Source organism: Prunus avium, chromosome 4, assembly GCF_965620075.1.
Source record: "Prunus avium chromosome 4, drPruAviu1.hap1.1, whole genome shotgun sequence".
NCBI classification, from domain to species: Eukaryota; Viridiplantae; Streptophyta; class Magnoliopsida; order Rosales; family Rosaceae; genus Prunus; species Prunus avium.
In genome coordinates, this window is record NC_142287.1 from 18555879 (window position 1) to 18578033 (window position 22155).

General features: G+C 35.9%; 2 protein-coding genes, 2 long non-coding RNA genes and 1 other non-coding gene across 6 annotated transcripts; 2 read left to right on the forward strand and 3 right to left on the reverse strand.

The window, feature by feature from the left end:
• Positions 1-1424: 1424 nt before the first annotated feature.
• On the forward strand, positions 1425-3590 carry LOC148294961 (uncharacterized). Its single transcript, XR_015835143.1, has 4 exons — positions 1425-1634; positions 2157-2203; positions 2302-2346; positions 3373-3590. It is a non-coding gene; the product is annotated as an uncharacterized LOC148294961 (long non-coding RNA).
• Positions 3591-6716: 3126 nt separating this feature from the next.
• On the forward strand, positions 6717-7330 carry LOC148294962 (uncharacterized). Its single transcript, XR_015835005.1, has 2 exons — positions 6717-7000; positions 7130-7330. It is a non-coding gene; the product is annotated as an uncharacterized LOC148294962 (long non-coding RNA).
• A 1144-nt stretch (positions 7331-8474) lies between these two features.
• Positions 8475-16573, reverse strand: LOC110760414 (origin of replication complex subunit 1A-like). Of its 2 annotated transcripts, none has more exons than XM_021962676.2 (16): positions 15648-16573; positions 15410-15545; positions 13327-13476; positions 13086-13226; positions 12844-12995; positions 12662-12761; positions 12409-12531; positions 12166-12327; positions 11948-12005; positions 11621-11799; positions 11375-11489; positions 10388-10458; positions 9789-9884; positions 9398-9474; positions 8890-8973; positions 8475-8701 (listed from the first exon to the last, which is right to left on the reverse strand). In XM_021962676.2, the coding sequence occupies exons 1-16, from the start codon at positions 16496-16498 to the stop codon at positions 8638-8640; spliced, it is 2559 nt and encodes an 852-aa protein (XP_021818368.2). In that variant the 5' UTR covers positions 16499-16573; the 3' UTR covers positions 8475-8637. The 2 variants fall into 2 exon arrangements, with proteins under 2 accessions (XP_021818368.2, XP_021818376.1); XM_021962684.2 differs by having other exon boundaries at positions 8674-8812.
• LOC148294963 (small nucleolar RNA snoR28) lies at positions 13342-13419 on the reverse strand. Its single transcript, XR_015835592.1, has one exon. It is a non-coding gene; the product is annotated as a small nucleolar RNA snoR28 (small nucleolar RNA).
• A 942-nt stretch (positions 16574-17515) lies between the features above and the next one.
• On the reverse strand, positions 17516-19335 carry LOC110760147 (DNA-directed RNA polymerases II, IV and V subunit 12). The gene is made up of 3 exons (XM_021962355.2): positions 19150-19335; positions 18965-19057; positions 17516-17762 (listed from the first exon to the last, which is right to left on the reverse strand). The coding sequence occupies exons 1-3, from the start codon at positions 19187-19189 to the stop codon at positions 17740-17742; spliced, it is 156 nt and encodes a 51-aa protein (XP_021818047.1). The 5' UTR covers positions 19190-19335; the 3' UTR covers positions 17516-17739.
• Positions 19336-22155: the final 2820 nt, after the last annotated feature.

Consider the following 22155-nt stretch of genomic DNA (forward strand, 5'->3'; position numbering starts at 1 on the left):
CAAGAGCAGCAGTAGCAGTTCACCTCCTCATAAGCCATAGGTAAGCAGTTTAATAGTAGTTTTGATAAATAATTAATTGCATTAATTGGATGGGTTTATCAGTTTATTAATGCTGCTATGTTGAATTCATTGAGTTAGGTATTTGTTTTTAGTTTGATGTGATTTAATGATGTATACTATTAATATATATATATATATAGTTGCATTTTTGCCTAATGTTTTGATGTGTGTTTTTATTTGTAGATCGTACAATTTTACCGACACCAACCAACTCAAGTCCTTCGTTCCAGTGATAATTTAATATGTGAACGAAGCCTTCGTTGGTGTTATATGTTAATTTTTGGCTTATGTTTCAAATTTCAAATTTGGTTTGTAATTTAATTATTAATTTTTACATTGAGATATAATTCTTAAGATTGTATGTTTGGTTTGGATGACCATGTTTTGTATTTGGAAGTTAAGATGGCATGTAGAAATTATTTTAGGCCAAATTTTTATAGGAATGTGAATAGGGTCTTATATGCTACTTAAGCCCACAAAGAAACAAATTTTTTTATTTTAAAAAAAAAAAAAAAAGTAAACCAGCCCAAATCGGAAAATCGGACCGGATCAGACAGTTTGGCTTGATCCGGTTTTTCTTCTATTTTTTTTAAAAATCGAACCGAATCGGACCGGATGAACAGTAACGATTCCGATTTCGAGTTAAGCTCAGAACCGGGCCGAACCGGACCGCGCCCAGCCCTAGAGATGACAGTCAAGAGACTCAAGATAATGAGCTTAGATAAAAATGCTTATTGGATTTCAAATAATAACGTATTGTAAATAGGGATGAATATCTTGAACTAAATTGATCTACTGCTTTTTTGATTTACATGTAAAAAGGACAACTTAAGCACCACGTATCGCCGGCGAAGTCCTTCGTCTCCTCATGAAAACACACATCTCCTGCTACTCCAACTCTCGGTTAGCAAACCCCACCCTTTGTTCTCATGTTTATGGCTTAGAGAGAGATTACGAAATGGAGAAAGCCAAGTGAGGGCCTTATACGAAAAGCCAACAACAAAACCAACAGCATCAACTTATTTTACTGGGTGGTGGGGCGGTTGGGTTTGGTCGGGATGAGGGGTGGGGGTTGACACGGGATGAGGGAGAATATGTGGGTTTTTTTTTCTTTCTAAATCCTTAAAAGTCATTTTACAAAGGGTAAATTTGTCTTTAAATTTTTGAAGATAAGATGAATGCGAGAATAAAAATTAAGAGTCAAAATAGCAACACTCAGTTTAAATTGCCGTGCCTAACTCGAATAACAAAAAATATTTTTTTACACTTCTAATTGCCCCACCCACCCACTCTCCAACTTGCTGCTTCTACATATATATATACAAACCATGGAAAATTCTACGGTGGGCGTGGCGCATGGATGCGCCCACTGTTATAAGCCATTGGATGAATAGTTGGTGATGTGGAGTTATCCACACCGTTGAGTTAATTACCGGATAAATCGGTTGTTGTAGGTAAAAAGAATAAAAAAAGCAGAAACTCTCCTTTTCAAGTCGAGTTAGGGTAAGGTTTCTCTTCTCTCTCTTTCCTCTCCTCCTCCTGTGACGACGAGACAGCGACTCCTCTCCTCTCAGGTATCTCTCTCTTTCTTCTCCATAATTGTCTCTCTCATCTCTATATCTCATGGTCTCTCAATTTCCTTCCCAGGCTTCGTTTCTAAACCAAACCCATACCAAAAATCTCAGCCCCAATCTAAACCCCCATTTTGCTCAATCCCTGCCGTCTATCTCTCTCTCTCTCTCTCTCTCTCAATCGTTTCAGCCTTCACTCTCCGTCTCACTCGATTCTCTTTCTCTATAGCTCTGGCGTGCTCTCTCTCTCTCTCTCTCTCTCTCTCTCTCTCTCTCTCTCTCTTAGATATGAGCACCAAACATGGGTGGGCACAAATCTGTGCGTGATGGGAATCCTTTGAAATAGAAAGTTTGGGGTTTCAATTTTGTTAAATTGAAACCATCTTAGCCAGAAAGTTTAGTGATGGGCATTCTTATGGGCATCACTCTCCCTGTGCCAAAAGATAATTTTAATTATTCAAGGTTTGAGTTTTCTAATTTATATTGTAAGTTTTAGGTTTTAATTTTGGGCTATGGTCTGTGCAGGTTTTGATCTTTTTAATTTGTATTTGGACCATTAATTTGGAGACAAGGTGATGATTTCATATTAGTGTTAAACTAGATGCAGATTTAGTAATGTCAGCTTCTCTTGCTCTGCTAACTCTCTCTGATTCAAAACTTCACTTCACAGGCGCTCCTCTATCTCAGCTAGCTCCCTTTCTCATATCAATATCAAGTACGAATGTGGTTGCTTCCTCCAATTCCTCTGTATTTCAACTTGAATTTATAGAATTAGGTTTTGTTTGCTGTAAATTTGGGGCTTTTGTTCTCATTGAGCTGTAGGAGGTTTGTGGGGTAAATTGAAATGCTTGATAGAGGATTTTAAGGGGATGCATGATGTTGCAGATATTATTTTGCCTTGTGTTATAAAATATCTCAGCTGCTTGGTCTTTTAACATTCTCCTTGGCTCAGAATCATTTTTGGGCGTACTTGTGATCATGAAATGAAATCTTGGTTGATGGGGGTCAGATTATTTTTTTCCTTAGGAAGGATGGGGTAAATTAGTTCCTCTGTTTTTCATTGGTGATGTTACTTCTTGTAATAAACTACCAATTAGCTTATTTCAACAATGTTAAAAGTGGTTTGGTTGCTGTTGATGTAATTTTTTTGTAATAAATTCTGATGAAATAGGCAATACATTCATTATAATTGCTTTCTTTTGAGATGATTGGTTTTCTATGGTGTGGCCCTTTTTCGGGTCTGCAATATATAAATTTATGATAATCTGGTTGCATTCTCTCTCTCTCTCTCTCTCTCTCTCTCTCTCTCTCTCTCTCTCTGTTTTGGTATGTTTTTAGCGTGAAATTACATCTTTTTCTCTTTTGAATATAAATTTGGTCTGTTTTTAGTTGGTCAAGTATTTATAAGCTCGAAACCAGTTAAAGTTCGAATTGTGAATGATGAGATTTCCATTTAATTTGAGGGATAAGTGATTCATGACCCTGCAATTATAGTTTTAGGAGCTAAATGCAAGGATATATAATTTTTATTGCTCAAAATTTAGGATTTTTTCTATTAAATTAGGCTTGTCGAATTAGGGTTTCTAAATTGAATTGGGGGTTGAGGTAGATGATTTTTTCTGTTAAATTAAGGCCGTCAAGGTGGTTGAGAGTTAGTTTTCAATTTTGATTTTAATTTCAAGGAGCTGTTTGATCGTTCTGCATATTATAAAGTTCTGATGGCGATCTGTTTTTTTTTTAGCGAAATTGATGAGAATTCTGGCCGAATAACCGAAGAGATAGAGAAGTGCAAAGAGCAGAGTCTTGAGAAGAAGAGAGGCTTAGAGGAAGCCAAAGAACAAGTTGAGAAAGCTGCTTATGTAGTTTTAGAGATGCTCAACAACAGAGGATAGATTGTAGAGTGAATGTATTGAACAATACTTTCAATTACATGAATGAAGTTTATGTTGGCTTTGATGAGGATATAGTACCATTGAGAATAAGCTTTTAAAGTAAATTTGACTGTTATATCATAGTTTATGTGCCAATTGAAACAATCATCCCATTAGCATTGTGAATGGGCATTGTACCATAAAGTTGTATTTTCAGATTAGTGTATGTATATTGCCATGTTATTGATAGTCTTTTCAATTTTGAGAAAGTATATACAATATGTGATTTGTCAATGTAATTGACAAACAGCCAGTTCCATTTGCATTCCAGTCGTGCAATTGACAAACAAAGTAGTACTATTTGCATTCAAGTCGAGCAATTGCCATTATCTATGCACAATTAATTGAAAATGTAAATATAATATGTGATTTGTCAATGTAATTGACAAACAGGTAGTGTAATTTGCATTCCAGTAGTGCAATTGACAATCAAAGTAGTCCTATTTGCATTTCAGTCTTGCAATAATTGTTATCTTTGCACAATTATGAAACATAGAATCTCTCACTAATGATAAATCCTTCATAATTAATTGTATGTTCAAAAGGTTGTAATCTATGTGCAAAAAAACTTAGTAGAATTCATAAAAACATTGCTTAATAGTGAGTGACCGGTTAAATGGGTTGCTCCAAGTTAAAAAAAGGAAAAAAAAAGAAGAGAAATCTGAAAAGAAAGAAGGCTTTCCTGCGACTTCTATCTCTTCCTCTTCTTGGCACTTCTATCTTTTTTTCTTCGCACGACTCGTGTCTCTTCTTCTCTCTCTTCTTTAGTTGGGCTTGTTAAAATGAAGGTTTGATTATTCAAGAATAGAAGAAAGGAAGGGAAGAGAGAGAGAGAACAAAGAGAGCAATAGAAGAAAGAAATCAAAGCTTCTGTATATTTCTCAATCATCTGAGCAGTACAATTGTAAGCTTATATATTCTTAGCTTAGCTTTTGCTTACTGTAATTTGTTTGATGCTATAGACTTATTATATAATGATGTCAAATATGATCGTGTATTGTTCTATCTCAATGGGTTCAATTAGTTAATTCCAAAGGAAGTGACCATAAGATGGAAAGGGCACTGATAGATTGCCTCACCTAAGATGAAAAGGTAATAATGTAATTGACAAACAGTTAGATCGAAAATGCAAAGGAATAATGCAATTGACAAACAGTTAGTTGGAAATTGCAAACGAATAATGCAATTGACAAAAAATTCGTTGTAAATTGTTCCATAGAATTGTAAAACCCATCCGTAATCTTGTAATATTGTAATTTACAAGGATAAAGACATCTAGTACAATATTAAGGTAACTAGGGACATTAGGACAGTAAATTGAGTCCTTATACGTGTAAACACAAACGTTTACTATATTAAGGTCTTGTTTTACTCGGTTTTGGACAATTATGTTCCATATGATTGTAAAATGCGTCCTTAATCTTGTAATATCGTAATTTACAAAGATAAAGACATGTAGTACAATATTAGGGTAAATGGGAACATTCAGAAGGTAAATTGGGTCCTTAGTATTGTAAACATGGATGTTTACAATATTAAGGTCTCGTATTACTCTATTTAGGATAGTTATGTTCCAGGAGATTGTAAAACCCATCCTTATTATGGTAATTTCGTAATTTACAAAGAGATAGACATGTATTACAATATTAAGGTAACTAGGGACATTGAGAAAGTAAATTGGGTCCTTATACGTGTAAACACAAACGTTTACTATATTAAGGTCTTGTTTTACTCCGTTTTGGACAGGTATGTTCCATATGATTGTAAAATGCATCATTAATCTTGTAATATCGTACTTTATAAATATAAAGACATGTAGTACAACATTAGGGTCAAGGGGAACATTCGGAAGGTAAATTGGGTCCTTAGTATTGTAAACATGAATGTTTACAATATTAAGGTCTCGTATTACTCTATTTAGGATAGTTATGTTCCAGGAGATTGTAAAACCCATCCTTATTATGGTAATTTCGTAATTTACAAAGAGATGGACATGTATTACAATATTAAGGTAACTAGGGACATTGAGAAAGTAAATTGGGTCCTTATATGTGTAAACACAAACGTTTACTATATTAAGGTCTTGTTTTACTCGGTTTTGGACAGTTATGTTCCATGTGATTGTAAAATGCATCCTTAATCTTGTAATATCGAAATTTACAAAAATAAAGACATGTAGTACAATATTAGGGTAAATGGGAACATTCGGATGGTAAATTGGGTCCTTATACTAGTAAACTCGGATGTTTACAATACTAAGGTCTTGTATTACTCTTTTATGGATAGTTATGTTCCAGAACATTGTAAAACCCATCCTTAATCTTGTAATATCGTAATTTACAAAGAGAAGGACGTTTAGTACAATATTAAGGTAACTATGGACATTAGGAAAGTAAATTGAGTCCTTATATGTGTAAACACAAACTTTTACTATATTAAGGTCTTGTTTTACTCGGTTTTGGACAGTTATGTTCCATTTGATTGTAAAATGCATCATTAATCTTGTAATATAGTAATTTACAAAGATAAAGACATGTAGTACAATATTAGGGTAAATGGGAACATTCGGATGGTAAATTGGGTCCTTATACTTGTAAACTCGGATGTTTACAATACTAAGGTCTTGTATTACTCTTTTATGGATAGTTATATTCCAGAACATTGTAAAACCCATCCTTAATCTTGTAACATCGTAATTTACAAAGATAAAGACATGTAGTACAATATTAGGGTAAATAGGAACATTCTGATGGTAAATTGGGTCCTTATACTTGTAAACTGGGATGTTTACAATACTATGAATTAGGTGAACCCTAATGTTGTAATCATAGTTCAAAAACTTGTAAACAGCTGCCCAAATCTTGTAACTTATAAGTTTTAGGATCCTCTTACAATGTTATGGTACTCTCATATCTAAACTACTGTAAATCACTATCCAATCATATGCCAATTGCCAAACAGGAAGGGCATAATTGCATGACCCTTATGCAATTACATTTTCAAAAAGTGGAAACTTGATAACTTGTATAACCGGTAACCAATTTTTTAAAAAATCTAGGAGCATCATAAAGGACAAATGGTGCATGGGTGCACCTGGTGCACTGTAGAAGGTGCCTACAAACCATTAGCATAAAAAATATATACAACCCAGCTGTCTGTCGGCAAAATAAATCTTTCAAAAAGACATGGCGCATTCACGAAGAAACATGCTAGTGCAGTCTCATCACCCAATCCAACATGGCTGCTTCCTTTTCATCCTTTTATTCTCTTCCATTATTTCTATCAATATTCGTGCATGCAATTCCACCCTGTCTTCTCCTCCTACTTTTGATCGATCAGACCAAGCCCCCGAGCTATTCGGGATCACCGCTAAACATGGTATTCGGGCCTTCGTTCGCAACTCCGGACCTAGCCCCGGGGGGGACACCAGCCGTGGTGGTATTTTTCCCTCACTTCGGAAACACATCTCACCCACATTCACTTTATTATTAACAGGATTAGATGTTATTTAGTTTTATTGTTTTAATTGGAATTCAATTAGGTCTAATTTTTATTCTACTCTAGCAGGGGTCATAGCAAGGGCGGATCCACATAGGAGCAAGAGTGGTCAATTGACCCATGCAAGCCCATAATCCATCATTAGAGGCGAAGATGTTGTTCCTTGCAAACTGCTTGATGAAATGCTCCAAAGGGCACAGCACACCAGCACAGAAGGCAGATTACCTTATTTCTATTTTCAGCATTTACATAAATTTCTTTGTCCTTTTACTCTCATTTATTTTTATATTACTTCATTTACTTAAGTTTACAATGTAAATAAGAAAATACCCCCCATTTGGATTCAAATAAAAATAATAGAAAATAAAATTCCTACCAAATCAAAATATGAAAAATCGGTTTTAGTGCAAAATAAGATTTAGGCTAAAAATGATGGCTCATTAAGTCAATATATACTTCATACTAAAATTCCATAAAATCAAGTTTTCTTATTTAATGTGTAAGGAATAAAAGCTGCCAAAAATTATCTTGAGAAAATGATTATTCAGAAAAACCAACTTTCATACTTGACCAATATTTTTACATAAAACAATTTTTCATGTATGATATGAATGCATGAAGGGACCTAAGGTCAATCTAGGTAAAAAGCCTTAGATGTTCAATCCACAAAGAGTTTTACAAGAATAACTTAACTCTGACGTATTGAAGAAATATTTGTTTGAATAAGCTCTCCCTAAGACAGTACTCATAAAGGTCCAAAGTTTGAGAGCTAGAACCCAAAAGAAATGCAGATAAAGCCCAAAATCAAAATGACAATGGACCTCAAAAATGATGTAAATGCCATAAAATGAGTAGGATTGGCTAATATATGACAGCTCTTACATCAAATACGACGAGACGAGACGCCTTGGGAGGTGAAGAGGAACGCTAATTTTTTGGTTTATTATCACATTCTTAGTGATATTTCTGGTGTATAGCAGTGTGTCTATTTTTTAAAGTTGGTGCAATTCTCTTTGATAATAAACATGAGTATTTTGCACGGTTTTATCTATTAACTGTGAATTAAAATATTATCATTTCATTTTGATGCGTCTATTTTGTATATAATTTTTTTAACCTTTTACACCTTGACTCCGGAATGAAAATTTCTGGATCCGCCACTGCATAGCATAATGGCAATTAAATGCTTGGAAGGAGCTAGTCTTTTCTGCAATTGACAGTTTACCAGGTTGCTCGGGGGCGGTTTCAACTTTCAAGACTTCATTTTAATTAGTTTTTATTTTTATCTTTTTAAGTTTAGATAAGTTTATATTTTAATTGGTTTATTTCATATTATGCGAAGCTCATACCATCAGTTATATGTTTCACCAAAATAAATAAAGATGCTTAAAGTATGTTCTGCCAAAATTTCTGTCTCAAATGTGATACAATAATTTATTAGGAAGAAAATAAAGATGTAGGTATCCCAATTGGAAGTGACATAAATTTATGACGAGAATGTAGCAACTGAAACAAATGAAGAATGAGGGTCAAAACTGTTCTTTTGAATGAAGAATCGAAAATGATTGAATCCAGAATCATAGATACTTGGCCAACCAAGGTAGCTCCTTGCTGTCCTTGAGTGCAAATGCGACATCGTCGCTGAAAGACAGACATAAAATCATATGAGGTCACAGAATAGTCCAAGGTTTTCTTCTGATGGTAATGCAGTTGCATGAAAGGGTGAACCATCAAAGCCAAAGTTCAAAGTAGCTGGATTACACAGAATTCTAATAGGTATCAGAAGTTTTGGGAGAGGGATGATGTAAAGAGCTGGACAGAAAACTAACCTCGGAAAATTGAGCTGCAACTTCTGCAACCTATGCTTTGCTCCCGATTCACATAAAACAATTCTGCACTCCCCAAGCTTACAACTGCCAAAAATGTACAATTCAGATATTAAATAATCCATGCTTACATAAAGTTAGTATCAACTCCAGAAATTAACCTCTAATCGTTCTCACTAACTATTCTCCAGAAAGGCAATTGCAGACACAAATAACAGCACTCGAAAATGGACATCATAAGCCATTTAAAAATGCAACCTGACATCCGCATCAAAGAAAACTTCAAATAGAGGGGGACCATCACCTAAAATAGTATGTGCAAAGTACAAAAGAAATGAAAGCAGTCATTTTATTTAACACTCAATATTTTCTTAGTCAAAAGCCAAAACTAGTGCCGCTCTTCAGGTTCATAACACTCCCATTTGACAAGACAACAAGGACCAGAGGAGATCAACAGACTATGTTTCTACACATGTATATAGCAAGATATTAGTATCAATGCACGTCTTACCCAATTTTTAATAGCATGTCATGTCCGGGAAATGCTTCTCCGTTACTTGTACAGAGGCATGAGACTGTCATTGCCAACTGCAAAGAAAAACATAACTTCAATGAAAACACTATTACATATCAATTAATCTTTCAATTCCAGCGCTAGATACAGTGAAGGCATCAAAGAAACTGGTGAACCAAAATAAAAATAATCTGGTTTGTAGTTGAGATGCAGTATAGCAGTCAAGAACAATAAGTATTCTTTTAGTCAGTATTTTAATGCAAGCCTGCGGCCCAAAAATAATCACCTCCAGTGTTAAATACTATTATTTGAACCGAAGTTACTCTGAATGTACAATACAAAAAAAGTAAATGCACACATCGTTCAGGAAAAAGCTTGAGAAGTTCACCTTTTCGAAAGTAGTTTCCCCCATTCCTGTTTTGTAGAGTTCATACACCATGGCAGTCAAAAATATTTTACTCAGCCTGGAAGAAGTTTTCATCACCTGCCAGGAAAAAACAATGAAAAGAATTAGCATAAATATATCTCTGAAGAAGGTAGAGAGAACTTTTATTTAATTTTTTTTTTGTTCTTCCAAATACAACATAGATAAACAAAACTTCCTTTCAACCCAACAACAATTTATGCAGCTAAAGTTGTATGGAGTTGAATGCTACTTGTGCAGAAATTCACTACTTTAAACCAGCATCAGATAATTTGGGTCCTGAAAGCCATTTTTTCCCATGCTACTCCTTTATGGCACTTACAAGATTTAGCAAACTCCAACTGACACCATTTTCATCTTTGTTACTCGACCATAAAACTATGTAGCTATCTGGATCTCATGCATTTCATATTAGGAATGCATATTAATGTAGTAATCACTGCGTCATATGCCTCATTCAAGATTATTGATTACCTATTCTAAGATGTAACATACCATTTAAATAAAAGTTTCACCAACAGAAATCATTTTTTATCATGACTGTAAGATATAATCTGACTCACTTGAATATGAGGTGCCTGGAACATTTCTTGTATGGCTGCTTCAACCTCTGCCATTCCAACAAATGATTTTCCTGCAAAGTGGGTACATATAAATCTTGTAAGTGACAAGAATTAAAGCTTCAAAGCAAGATAATAACGCTTCTAAACAAAGCAAGCACATACAGTTTAAGCTATATGAGATGTTGGTGCTTAATAATACCAATGTAGTAACGGAGTATTTCTGTTGAAACTTCAGGATACAGGGAAGAAGAGAAGTTGACAATTCTAATTCCTTGGCTGACCAAAAAAGAATACTGGTTTGAAGGCTGCTTAATTTTCATTTTTTCAAATAAAAGAAAATGAAACAAAACCAATACCAAAAACAGAACAAAAAACAAAACATGTATTATTTGGTATTTAAAACAGATCTTCCACGACACAAACTTTCATTATGGGACCAGCTGATTCTTTGCCAATGAAAGGCCATGTTTTATTTTTCTGACAAAAGTGATATTCTAAACTACTCTAATGATGCTTATGTTGCTAGATTGTGAATTTGTGAGGAAGTCCCAACATGGAGCCATGTCAAAATTCCCTTGAGAAGGAGCTTGTATATTTATAAAACCAAATTATTCAAACCTCAATATCAAGTGATGTTCATGGAAGGTTAACTTATATACTCTATGTTCTGTTGATGTGGTCAGTGGAAACTAGAAGCCAAGATTAGTCATTAATCTGAACTAAATTAAAGCAATCAGTTGTAAGAAATAGCTAAAACGTGTGAAATATGACTAACAGAAAACATCTTTCCCACAGGTGCATGACTGACAGAAATAAAACCAAACAAAAATATTTCTGTCTACTAGATAATTCCAGCAATTGAAACTTACAGTGATACAGTTTCAATGAAGTGGAAGGAGAAGAGGACAGATTACCAAAACATTAACAAAATAAGGATTGTTCAAATCAAGTTTCCAACTTTAAAGGGGTTGTGGTTGAAGTCTATACCTTCAGAAGCATTATTAGAATTTGAGATTAGCTTCTTAAGTCGATAATCTGTGATTTCTGCTGCACGCCTGCATATCTCCAATGCACGACGGGCATCTCCTGAAATAGCTGCTACCTGAATATATGTTCAAATACTATCAGAGATGGAGTTTCCAATGCGCTCATCCACTATGGCCAACTAATAACTATTAGAAAAAAGACAAAAGAAAATCAATTTTATGATGAAACAGTTAACCTGCAGCTAACCTTTCTTGAAGCATATTCTATAGCTTGTTTTTTAAAGGCATTAATTCCTTTAAGACGACTAGAAACTATCTCTTGAAGCTGTTGGTAATTATAGGGGCCAAAGCAAAGCCTTTCGATTCCCATACGACTTGAAATACGAGGAAGCAACTTCTCAGGAAGATCCATGGTATTTGCTATGCCTGAACATGCATTTCATTACAAACAGTTAATGATGCAATCATTAACAATCTCATAGTCATCATCATTGTTTTTTCTATTTCATTATGAGATAAAAGAATACAAAAATCATTCGACGAGGATGCCTACTGAAAATAAATAAAAGCATACCTATTACAACTAACTTTGAGTGTGGCTTGGTAGGCCAGTCAAGAATGTTGTATAGAACCTGAAACCAAAAAAGCACTACAAGTATGTAATTTTGACTATTTCAAGATCATGGGTAGTAACAACTATATTATAAATACCGCAAAACTGGAATAGTTATTAAAAAATAGTCACATCATAAAATGCAGAAGGTGCCAACTGATATAAGAAAAAATGGTTACCGACTGGTTTCTGGTCAGAAGAAGATCAAGTTCATCAATGAGAAGAATGCAAGGCTTGTCATCCTCTTTGCCAATTTTCTTTCCTTCAGAAAATCGTTCATTTAGCAAGTGGAGAGCCTTCTTCCAACTAACTCTGTGCCCACTTAATGCTTCATATATAACCTGTGCAAACACGTGTGTTACAAGGCAGCAATGCATGCCATCATGATAAGCATAGAACATCAAAAATAAATATGTGTTTACCCTATAAATATTCTCTGGTGATGCCAACTTTAGACCATTTATCTCCACAAAAGAGTAGGGTCTTATACTTCCTGCATCAACTTCAGTTCTTAGATTCCTCATTACTGCTAGTACACTCATTGTCTGCAGTTACACAGATATTACAAAAGGAATAAATAAAACTCATTTTATCCATGAAAAGTACATAAATGAAATTTACAGCCTATCTGAAACAATGTAGCTACCTATTTATAAACACAACCACAGACCGTACCTTGCCAGTTCCAGGAACACCATGAATGTACAGGCAGCGTCCCAGACATTTATCATCAGAGATGGCATCTTTGATAAATGCAGTTATCTCCAACATTTCTCTGCACACAAACAGGTCTCCATGATTACAATGTTAAAGTAACGCAGATCAAGAAAACCTTTAATGAACTGATTCTCACATACTTATCCCTGCAAGGTAAAGACTTAGGCAATGATGCCAACAGAAGTGCTGCCTTTGCTCTTTCAAGATCAGTCTGCTTGTGGCATCTTACATGCTCTGGGATTTTCTTAACTCCTATCTTCTGAAGTCCAAAGAACCGCCCCTTCTGTGAATTCTGTAGATACAGAATGGACTAGTTCAATTTGGGGAAGTAAACAAACTAAAGCCACAAGTACGAGATAGAATTAGAAGATAGTGTCCATACTGCAGCCAACTCATGAGCTCTAGATGGTTTGGCTAGTATATTTTTTATGCTCTCCTCATCATAGTCCATTTCTTCTTCTGTATCAGAGTCTGGGTCTTTGCTAAGTTTCCAATCTTCATCACTTTCAGCTCCATCATCATCCTACCAAATAGTTAAAACCCCATAAATTCAACTCAATTTAATCCATTTGAAATTTTTGAAGAATTTTCAAATGCTGAGTCTCATTTCCTGAAACGCTTACCTCTTCACCATTATCAATTTCAGCAAGACGCTTGAAACTGTGCCAATGAATATCATATTCATATTCACACAAATAAACATCATCCCCGTCATTCACTTTGGCATATTCTTTGGGATTCATGACAAAGCAATGTCGAAGAATAGACTCCATCTGTAAATATATGAAATATTACAGTTATGAACTGAAGGATGGCAAGATATACCTCTTTTCACCATAATATCTTATCCAAAACTGAGAGAATATTAAGCAGCAGAACAAGAGTTGAAAAGTATTTAACTACATTAGTAGAAATATATAAAAAGGACCATATTAGCTTAAAGCTAAAATTTTGTGAAAATCCTCAACCACATCCAAAGTCAAAACTGAACCTAAAGTCATACAGAATAAGAGGATCACTTCAAACAAAAGAAAACAAAGGGTGGAGAACAGAAAAAATAACCCCTTACAAACTGGATTACCGGTTTTTCTTTTCCTTGTTTCTTTCTTTTTCTTTTTGCCTTGTTTTTAGCAAAGCGCGAATCATGGATTCTGAAACAAAGTTTGGTAGGCTGAAAAACCCTAGTCAAAGGCCAAATGGTTTATAGAGTCCTCACATTGAATGCTTTAAATGATTGGCAGCAATCACATGAACTTCAGGTGAATTCATGACAGAAAATGGTAACTTCACTTATTTTGCTGGAAATATGGCCAGGAAATGGTAAATTCATGACAAGCAATTTTGGTGTAAGAGGAAGTATATATTTATTTGTAAAATGACAATAAGCATTCCCCTACAGGGTGTTATTCCTTGAAATTAGAACAATATTAAAAGGCACAAAAAGTATCCAAATGTGAAGAACCTAGTGCAGAAACATACGAGGCAGTTTACCAAATAGTTACCAGTCAAAGTCATTAATTTTTTTTTTTTTCTCATATCAAGTTTTCAAATTGCAATCAGTTCGGTCAACTTCCAGATCCCTACTAAAAGATGCACCTATTGCCTAAAGTTCAAACTTTCTAAAGTTTTTCTAAGCTCTCTCAATACACAAATGCAAACCAATGCAGACTAGCCTTTCCCTCCCATAAAAGCCTAAATAAGAATCCCACCTTTAGCATGTCCCTCCAGTTTTCAATATCTTTTGGGCAGGAAAGAAAAACTACAAATTTACCAGCCTTTCAATTCGAAGGAAGTCCAACCTTCACACAAAAACCAACTCAGGCCAACATCATACAGTCAAGTTTTTCTCTAAGCTCCTCATAGTGTCAAGATCACTCCTATAATAGAAATTAAAATTTACATCTTAAACTAGAAACGATGTTGCTTGCGATAGGGTCCTCACACTCTTTTATAAATTTTTGCAACTTATTGACCATGATCCTATAAACTTAATCAGCATAATTCTTTAAACTTAAATCAGCAGGATCCTATAATCTGAATCCGCATGTTAAATCCTTAATCCAAAAGTATTGCTTCATCGAAGATCAACTCTAACTTTCTTCAAGAGCAATAAGGTACTAAAAGCAAGTGAAACCTTCAATTCTCACCGACAGAACTCACCTACCAATGAAAGTGATCAAAATTGCACAACCTGGCCCCATTTGAAATGCAAGGTTTCCACAGTCATAAGGGGAAAAAATTATTGAACTTCAGAAAGTAATGTTAAGACCAATGCTGCATCATTCAACTTATAACTCAACTCCTTTGGAACTAAGAATTAATCCTAAGTTATTGGGGTTGGCTAAATATGTTTTTGTTAACTTCATTTTGCTTCGTTTTTTACCCTTATGCTAAAAATATGCCCTGAATGTTTTTGGCTTGGTTGCTTTAATTAACAAGTGCAAGGGTTTGCTACATTTTTTTAGAAGAATTGCAAGGATCCTTTACTAGAAAATACAAAACGAACAATTGAATAAAACAAGTAGGATGTCTTGCTATTTCTTCATGTGATTCTGATTTCTTTCATGCGGAAAAACAACTAGGTCCCATCATGAACAAATTTATTCAAACAGAAAGGGAACATTTCTATGGGATAAAGCAACCACAGCTATATAACCATTTATTCTTCTAGTAGACAAATAATCAAGATTAGATGTCATCTATCACCTCAATGTCAGCAAAATCATTTGTGCGATAAATTTCTCGCCTCAAATTATGAGGTTGTCTTCCAGCCACAGTCTCTTCCGGGATTATATACCAACGTACCCGACACCAATAGATACCATCTACTTCTTTCCATATACTGCACAAATTCAAAAGCACAAACCAAGGCCACATACATTACAACCAAAACAACAGCACACACTTGCACCATTTGCAAAATTAAACCAAATTAAACATCTACCTTTCAATGTGGGCAGCCCATAAATCGCTCGAGAGAAGCTTCTCCCTCAACGTTCTAACCCTTTTCTTCCCTTCTGGTGGTGTCGGAAGCTTGACTTCCCTTCCCAATTTGCGAGCATCACAAAACCCACATATCCAATCTCCTTCAGGAACCTCCTTCAATGGAGGTTTCAAGCATTTCAAATGGAACCCACCTAAACAATCATCACACTCGATCATTACAGATTTCCCAGACTTAAAGCACACCCTACATTCATCCACTTCAACCAATTCGTCATCCGAGCTTGCATCCTCTCTCCTCCTCACATAAACATTATCCCCGACCTCAAATTCACCCCCATCATACACAACCTTCTTATAATAAACCCGTCTCTTTGATACTGCCTTGTTCTTCTCAAAGTTTACATTTTTCGAGGCCCTCAAGCGTGTAACTACCTTGCTCTCCTCGTCCCTCTTCCTCTTCTTAGTCTCAGATTGCCCTGGCGTCTCTGGAGAGAATGCAACTTCAACCTCAGTCAAATTTCCCTCCTCTTTACGCTTCGTTTTCTTGCCCTTCCCAGCAGATTTTGGGGTTTTTGGAATTTCCCCCTTTCTTCGTGTTTTGGGCGAATCATTTTGCTGGGAGTTCAATGTTCGAGCCGACGCATCTTTTCTCAAGGTTTTCTTCTTCGAATCTTCGAAGAGTTTCTGAGGGACGGTGGAATCAGACTGTAGCAAGGCTCGGCGAGCCGACCGGCGAGGAGTGGTCAGCGTTTGTGGAGTTGGAGGAGTGAGAGAAGGCGAGGGTTTGGCGTTGAAACTCTTGGATTTCTTAGGGGATTGCAGGCCTCTCTTGGGAGTCTCTGCCATCATTGCTCCGAGCGTGCAGAGAGAATGGTAACGTAATTACAGAAGAGAAGAGTGGAGAGAGACAGAGAGGTTTTCTAGAGACAAAAAATGGCGGGAAACTGGAAGATCTGATCTGATACAGTTGTTCATTAAAGGTTTGATGGGTGACTCCCAGAGGGCCCAACTGGTGTGCTTAGCCCATTTATCTAAAATAGTTATGGGCTTAATATTTCCCACCTTGTTATAGCTAGAAATATATCGTATATAAGAGCATGTCTAGTGGTGAGGTAAGAGAGTAGGGGATATTTTTTGGACTTCCACCAAAACGACACTATTCTTGAAATATAGCCCCAAACTTTTTCTCGTTCGAATAGTTAGGGATTAGGGTGCTAGAATTCAAATTTTATTATTTACTAGCCTCTTTATACGCGCTTCCGTGCCTGTGAGAGGCCTTTTTTAAAAAATTAAAAATTTATTTTAGAATTAAAAAAGATAATGTGTAGTTGTGTTCCATAAAAATAGGATCCATTATCTGATTTTTCTTTTAATTTTATTTTTTTTTAATATGAAAAAGTGTGAATTTACCATATTATCCTCATTTAATTAATAATTTCAATTCTTAATGTTTGCATTAACCAATGGCATTTTCTGGTATTTTGAATGTTTCACTATTCTCTGCCTTTTGCTTTATATATATAGATTTTTAGAAATCTTATTTAATATTACATAAGATTCTATAAATTTTTTAGCAATGGACATGTTACGTTTCCACCAAATGAACATATAGGAGTTGTGGTAGACTTTTTGGAAATGCAATATATCCTATGTAAGTATGACTGATCTTGTGATTGTATTGTGTAATTTTATTATGTTGTTTTGGAATGTCTAAGTGGGCTATCGAGTTTGGATTTTGTCTATGCAGGGAACGCTTTATTGTGCTGGATTTATAAGGGATGATGAAATTGACACTCATAACTTGATAGAGGAAGTCGATCTGGCAGAGAATGAAATTGAAGGAGGCATGTTACAGTTATAACAAAATAAACAAATTCAGTTCACAATATATTGGCCAACAACCAGAAACTTGAAACCGCAATAGAAAGTGAAGGCCAACTTCAGTTCACAAAATATTGGCCATCAACCAAAATAAGCAATTTCAGTTCATTTGGAATCCAAGTATCTTTCAGAAAACTGGAAGTATGTAAAAATTAAACAAAATCCCCTTGAAACTCTCTAAGAAGCTTGCTTCTCCTCTTTGTCCTTCTTCAGCGTGCCTCGTACTGAACAACTGCAAAAACGACGACTTGTACAAATCAAGCATTGAATAATGTTATATAGAATATGAGAGTGATTGACATAATCAGCAAAGAAACACAAGACCAACACTTGTACTGGAAATTGGACTCACAACACCATCAAAATGCTAGCCAAAAGGGATTCCACGGTGCTACATGAAGGGCAGTACAACAAAATAGAAAGAAAAAATATGATAGCAATACAACTTGAGTGTTCGTGTGTGTATGTCCTTTTTGTGTATTTCCAAAGATGACCATTATGACAGATGAGAAAAGAAATGAGTCTATATATAGCACATTACTACACGACTAGCATAATTTAACGCTTTACATGAACAAAATGGCACACCAAACAATTGCCTTTAATCAAATCAGTTTAACGCTCTAGGAAGAAGAACAATGAGCAGGGAATCAAAGCCATATGCGCCTATTGTTTTATTCGCACAACAGATTGTGATTAGCCTACACCAAGATGCATACTGCTAAACTAATCACTGACCTTAATTAGCAGCAAGTCGAGACCAAACTCAATTAAAAGCGCATAATTGGGTGCAATGCTTTAATTGACTTTGCTCTAGTAATCCCACTAATTAAGTTCAGTAACAGCATTGTGCATCGTGGTGTAGACTAATCACAATCTGTTATGTGCACAAAAAACCATATCCTCAAAGCCAGAACCCCAAAAACTAACTAAAAGTTCATTTCACTCTCACCAGTATCACCATAACTATTTTCCACAGAGCCCATAACTTTACTTACAAGTGATAGGCTATGTTGAAAGTAATAACTTTTTATTAGTGCTGCACAGATAACAGCTACTAATTACTAAACATGAACGCATGAAATGTAAAGCATATCCACATCTTAAACTAAAAGGGTGGCAACCAGACGAACACACAGTGTTTTTAAGCGGGCTTTAAAAAATTCAACTAACAATACCATTCCAATCACCAAATTTATGTAATTTTCAATAGCAAGTGATGAATTGAATATGCACCCTTTCGATATAAAAAAGTGAAAAAAAAGAAAAAGAAAAAGAAAAATTGCTTGCAAAAATTCGAAATTCAAACATATACAAGATAATTTCATTGAGGAAAAACAAGAAAGAAAAGAAAAAGTTGATTTAAAAATCCCAACAAAGGATACATGGTGGTAAGGTAATATAACAACTTTAGAATGAGGATAGGCGACTTACTGCGACGAGTACGCTTCTTGTATAAGATCCGGTAACCGCATTCTCGGCACTGAATCACATCGTTTGGCTTCAAGGGAATCTCCATTCCACAATCTACAGCAAAGACAAACACTGATTTAGTATCAGAAATCCTTCTCTATTTCCTAGCCGCCAACTTTCTCCAACAACAAACGCAAAATCAGTACCTCCACAGATGTAGTAGACTGGCTCTGGCTGCGGATCCATGAGATTACCTCCACATTAGCCGAGCGAAGCAGATGAAGACGTCGGTGGCGGAGGCGAGCGAAGAAGCCAGAAGAAGAAGAGGGTTTTTCTTTTGGTCGAGGAAGAGGAGGGTTTAGGTCGAACGAAATGAGAGAGAGGAGAGAAGTTGGAAATTACTTAATATAGCACCTCCACCCCAAAGGGCAAGGGCAAGGTAAAGACAAGACAAGGTTTGTCACTATTCACGTGAATAGTGGCAGCCTTTGCCTTTTTGGTTTCCATTCAAAGAGTAAGAGCATGTCCCAGCGAATTGGGCTGGCCCGAGGGCAAGGCGAGCCCCAGGTCCAAAACTCGGACAAGCTGACGTCATCGATGACGTCAGCCCTGCACTACTCCAACGGTAATGGCCCACGTGTCGTCGTCTGGGCGCTCCAATTGTTATTTTCTCTCCAATCCAACGGCTTTCAATATTTTTGCAATAAAAATATGAAAAAAATTCCGAAATTTTTTTAAAAAATGACCAAAAAATACTGGAATTTTTTTTTCTATAAATACCTATAAATACTCTTCACTTTCAACACCAAATCCTCATACATTTTCTTCTACTTCTACTATCATTCACTTTTTACTCAACATTTCATTCACTTTCTAGTTTTATTTTTCCATATAATCTTTATGGCTTCTTCTATCGATGGTGTTGGGCATGGAGCACCATGGAAAATGTTTTGTTGTGTGAGTGTTGGGTCCAAATTTCTCATTGTCCCGTCACGGGCAATGAGATGAAATCAAATCATATGTGGAAAAAAATTCATCAGGAATTTTGTGAAAGGGCAATGGGTTCTACCCGTACGGAAATGGCATTATCTAGTAGGTGGAAAATTCTTAATAAAGAGTTGACGAAATGGAGAGATACCTTGGCAAAAGCGATGAACAACCATAGAAGTGGGGAAAACCTTAGCAATGAGGTAAATTATTTGTAATTTTCGTTTTATTAATTTCTATGTCATATTAATTTTTATTTAAATGTTTCTTGCAATATTTATATTTTGTTAATATTTATTGCATTTCTAATAAATTGTTAAAATTTCTTGCATTTCCATTATTATTATTTTTTTATACATGTTGCATTGACAATATTTTTTAAAGTTTGTTGCATTTCCATTAATTTTTTTTTTATAGATTATGCAAGCACAAATGTGGTTTGGTGCTACTGGGCAAGGCAAAAAAAGCTTCAATCATACCCAATGTTGGGAGGCAGTGAAGAATTGTAAGAGATTCCAAATTATTCTAACGGGTCCAGAGGTGGTGTTGAACGAAACGCCACTCCATGAGACACCGACATTGGATTCACCTATGGATTCCCCGATGAGTCAAGACTCACCTATCGAAAGGGAGCCTAGGCCTATTGGGAGGAAAGCGGCGAAGGCGAAGAGAGGGAGTAATTCTACCAAGAATGCATCTAAATTTTTGGAGGACATTTCAAAGCACCAAGCCATGAGGATTGAAATGGATATGAAACAAAAAGAGCATGATATGGCAATTCAACTAGAATATGCAAAAGAAAGGGAGTATATACGCAAAGAAAAGGAGTATGTACGCCAAGAAAACATTGAAAAAAAGGATCGGGAAACCATGGCCATGAATACAAGCCATATGTCCCCTGAATCAAAACAATTTTGGAAGCTAGAACGAAGGGATGTTATGAGACGAAAGCTTTTTCGTGACGATGGACCTAGCAACACGGATTGGTTAAATGATCAAAACCATTAAGTTAGTTTGCTTGCCTTTCATTTCTTAGTTTGCTTGCCTTTCATTTCATTGTTTGTTTTTGTTTAATAAATTAGTGGTAATTCATGTATTTTGTTTTCTTAGTTGTATTGATTTTCTTTTAGTGAATAAAGAAAATATTCAACAAAATTCCTTTTTATTCAAAACATTCCATACATAAAAATCAAACCACAACCAAAGCATTAAAAAAACAAAGCATAACTAAAAATACAACATCAACATAATAAATTAAAAAGACGTCTTCACTTCACTTCACTTCACTTCACTTCACTTCACTTCACTTCATTCACTTGACGTTGTTCATGAATATACGACGATTGCATCTCCTTGTAGCGATCAATCATACGGGGCATGAAACTACCATCTCAAACCAACGGTTCATGTTGCACTGGTTCTCCATTTGGCCCCATGGGTTTTTCATAAATTCGTGTCAAGGGCGTGTTCATGGGATCTGCCTCATACACTTCATCAGCTAGATAATCATACTCATCCTCCACAATCATATTGTGGAGGATGATACAAGTCGTCATTATGCTCCTAAGCACCTCTTCGTCAAATAGACGCGCCGCGCCCCTAATAATAGCCCACCGCGCCTGGAGGATACCAAAGCACCTCTCCACATCTTTTCTGTAACCCTCTTGATAGGTAGCAAATAATTTTTGCTTATGGGATCGGGGATGTGGAATTGATTTGACAAATGTGGTCCACCTTGGGTAGATGTCGTCAGCTAGATAATACCCATTTTGGTAGACGGTATGGTTGATTTCATAGGTGACATTTGGGGCTTCACCACTCAATACATCATTAAACACCGGGGATTGACCCAGGACGTTCAAATCGTTTTGAGATCCGGCAACTCCGAAGAAGGCATGCCAAACCCATGTATCGAATCCAGCAATTGCTTCAAGGATGATTGATTTCTGCCCTTTCCTGTTTCCGTAATCCCCTTGCCAAGCAGTTGGACAATTTTTCCATTGCCAGTGCATGCAGTCAATGCTGCCAATCATTCCAGGAAATCCTCGAATCTCAGCTTTTTGTAGAAGCCGTTGCAGGTCCCTGGGCGTAGGTCTGCGCAGGTAGTCCCTGGTGTACAGAGTTTCCACTGCATCACAGAATCGCACCAAGGCCTCTAAAATAGTGGACTTCCCCATACGGACAACCTCATCCACCTGATCAGCAGATGACCCATACGCTAACAT

Bases quoted from the DNA above. Each gene is read 5' to 3' on its own strand.
- LOC110760414 (XM_021962676.2), bottom strand. From the start codon at position 16,498: ATGATGGCAGAGACTCCCAAGAGAGGCCTGCAATCCCCTAAGAAATCC. The intron at 15,546-15,647 runs GTAGATGTTTAA...GAATTTGTGCAG, and splicing joins TGGGCTGCCCACATTGAAAG to TATATGGAAAGAAGTAGATG. The intron at 11,490-11,620 runs GTTAGCTGCAGG...ACATATATTCAG, and splicing joins TAGAATATGCTTCAAGAAAG to GTAGCAGCTATTTCAGGAGA.
- LOC110760147 (XM_021962355.2), bottom strand. From the start codon at position 19,189: ATGGATCCGCAGCCAGAGCCAGTCTACTACATCTGTGGAG. The intron at 19,058-19,149 runs GTACTGATTTTG...TCTTTGCTGTAG, and splicing joins AGTCTACTACATCTGTGGAG to ATTGTGGAATGGAGATTCCC. The intron at 17,763-18,964 runs GTAAGTCGCCTA...TCGTTTTTGCAG, and splicing joins CAAGAAGCGTACTCGTCGCA to TTGTTCAGTACGAGGCACGC.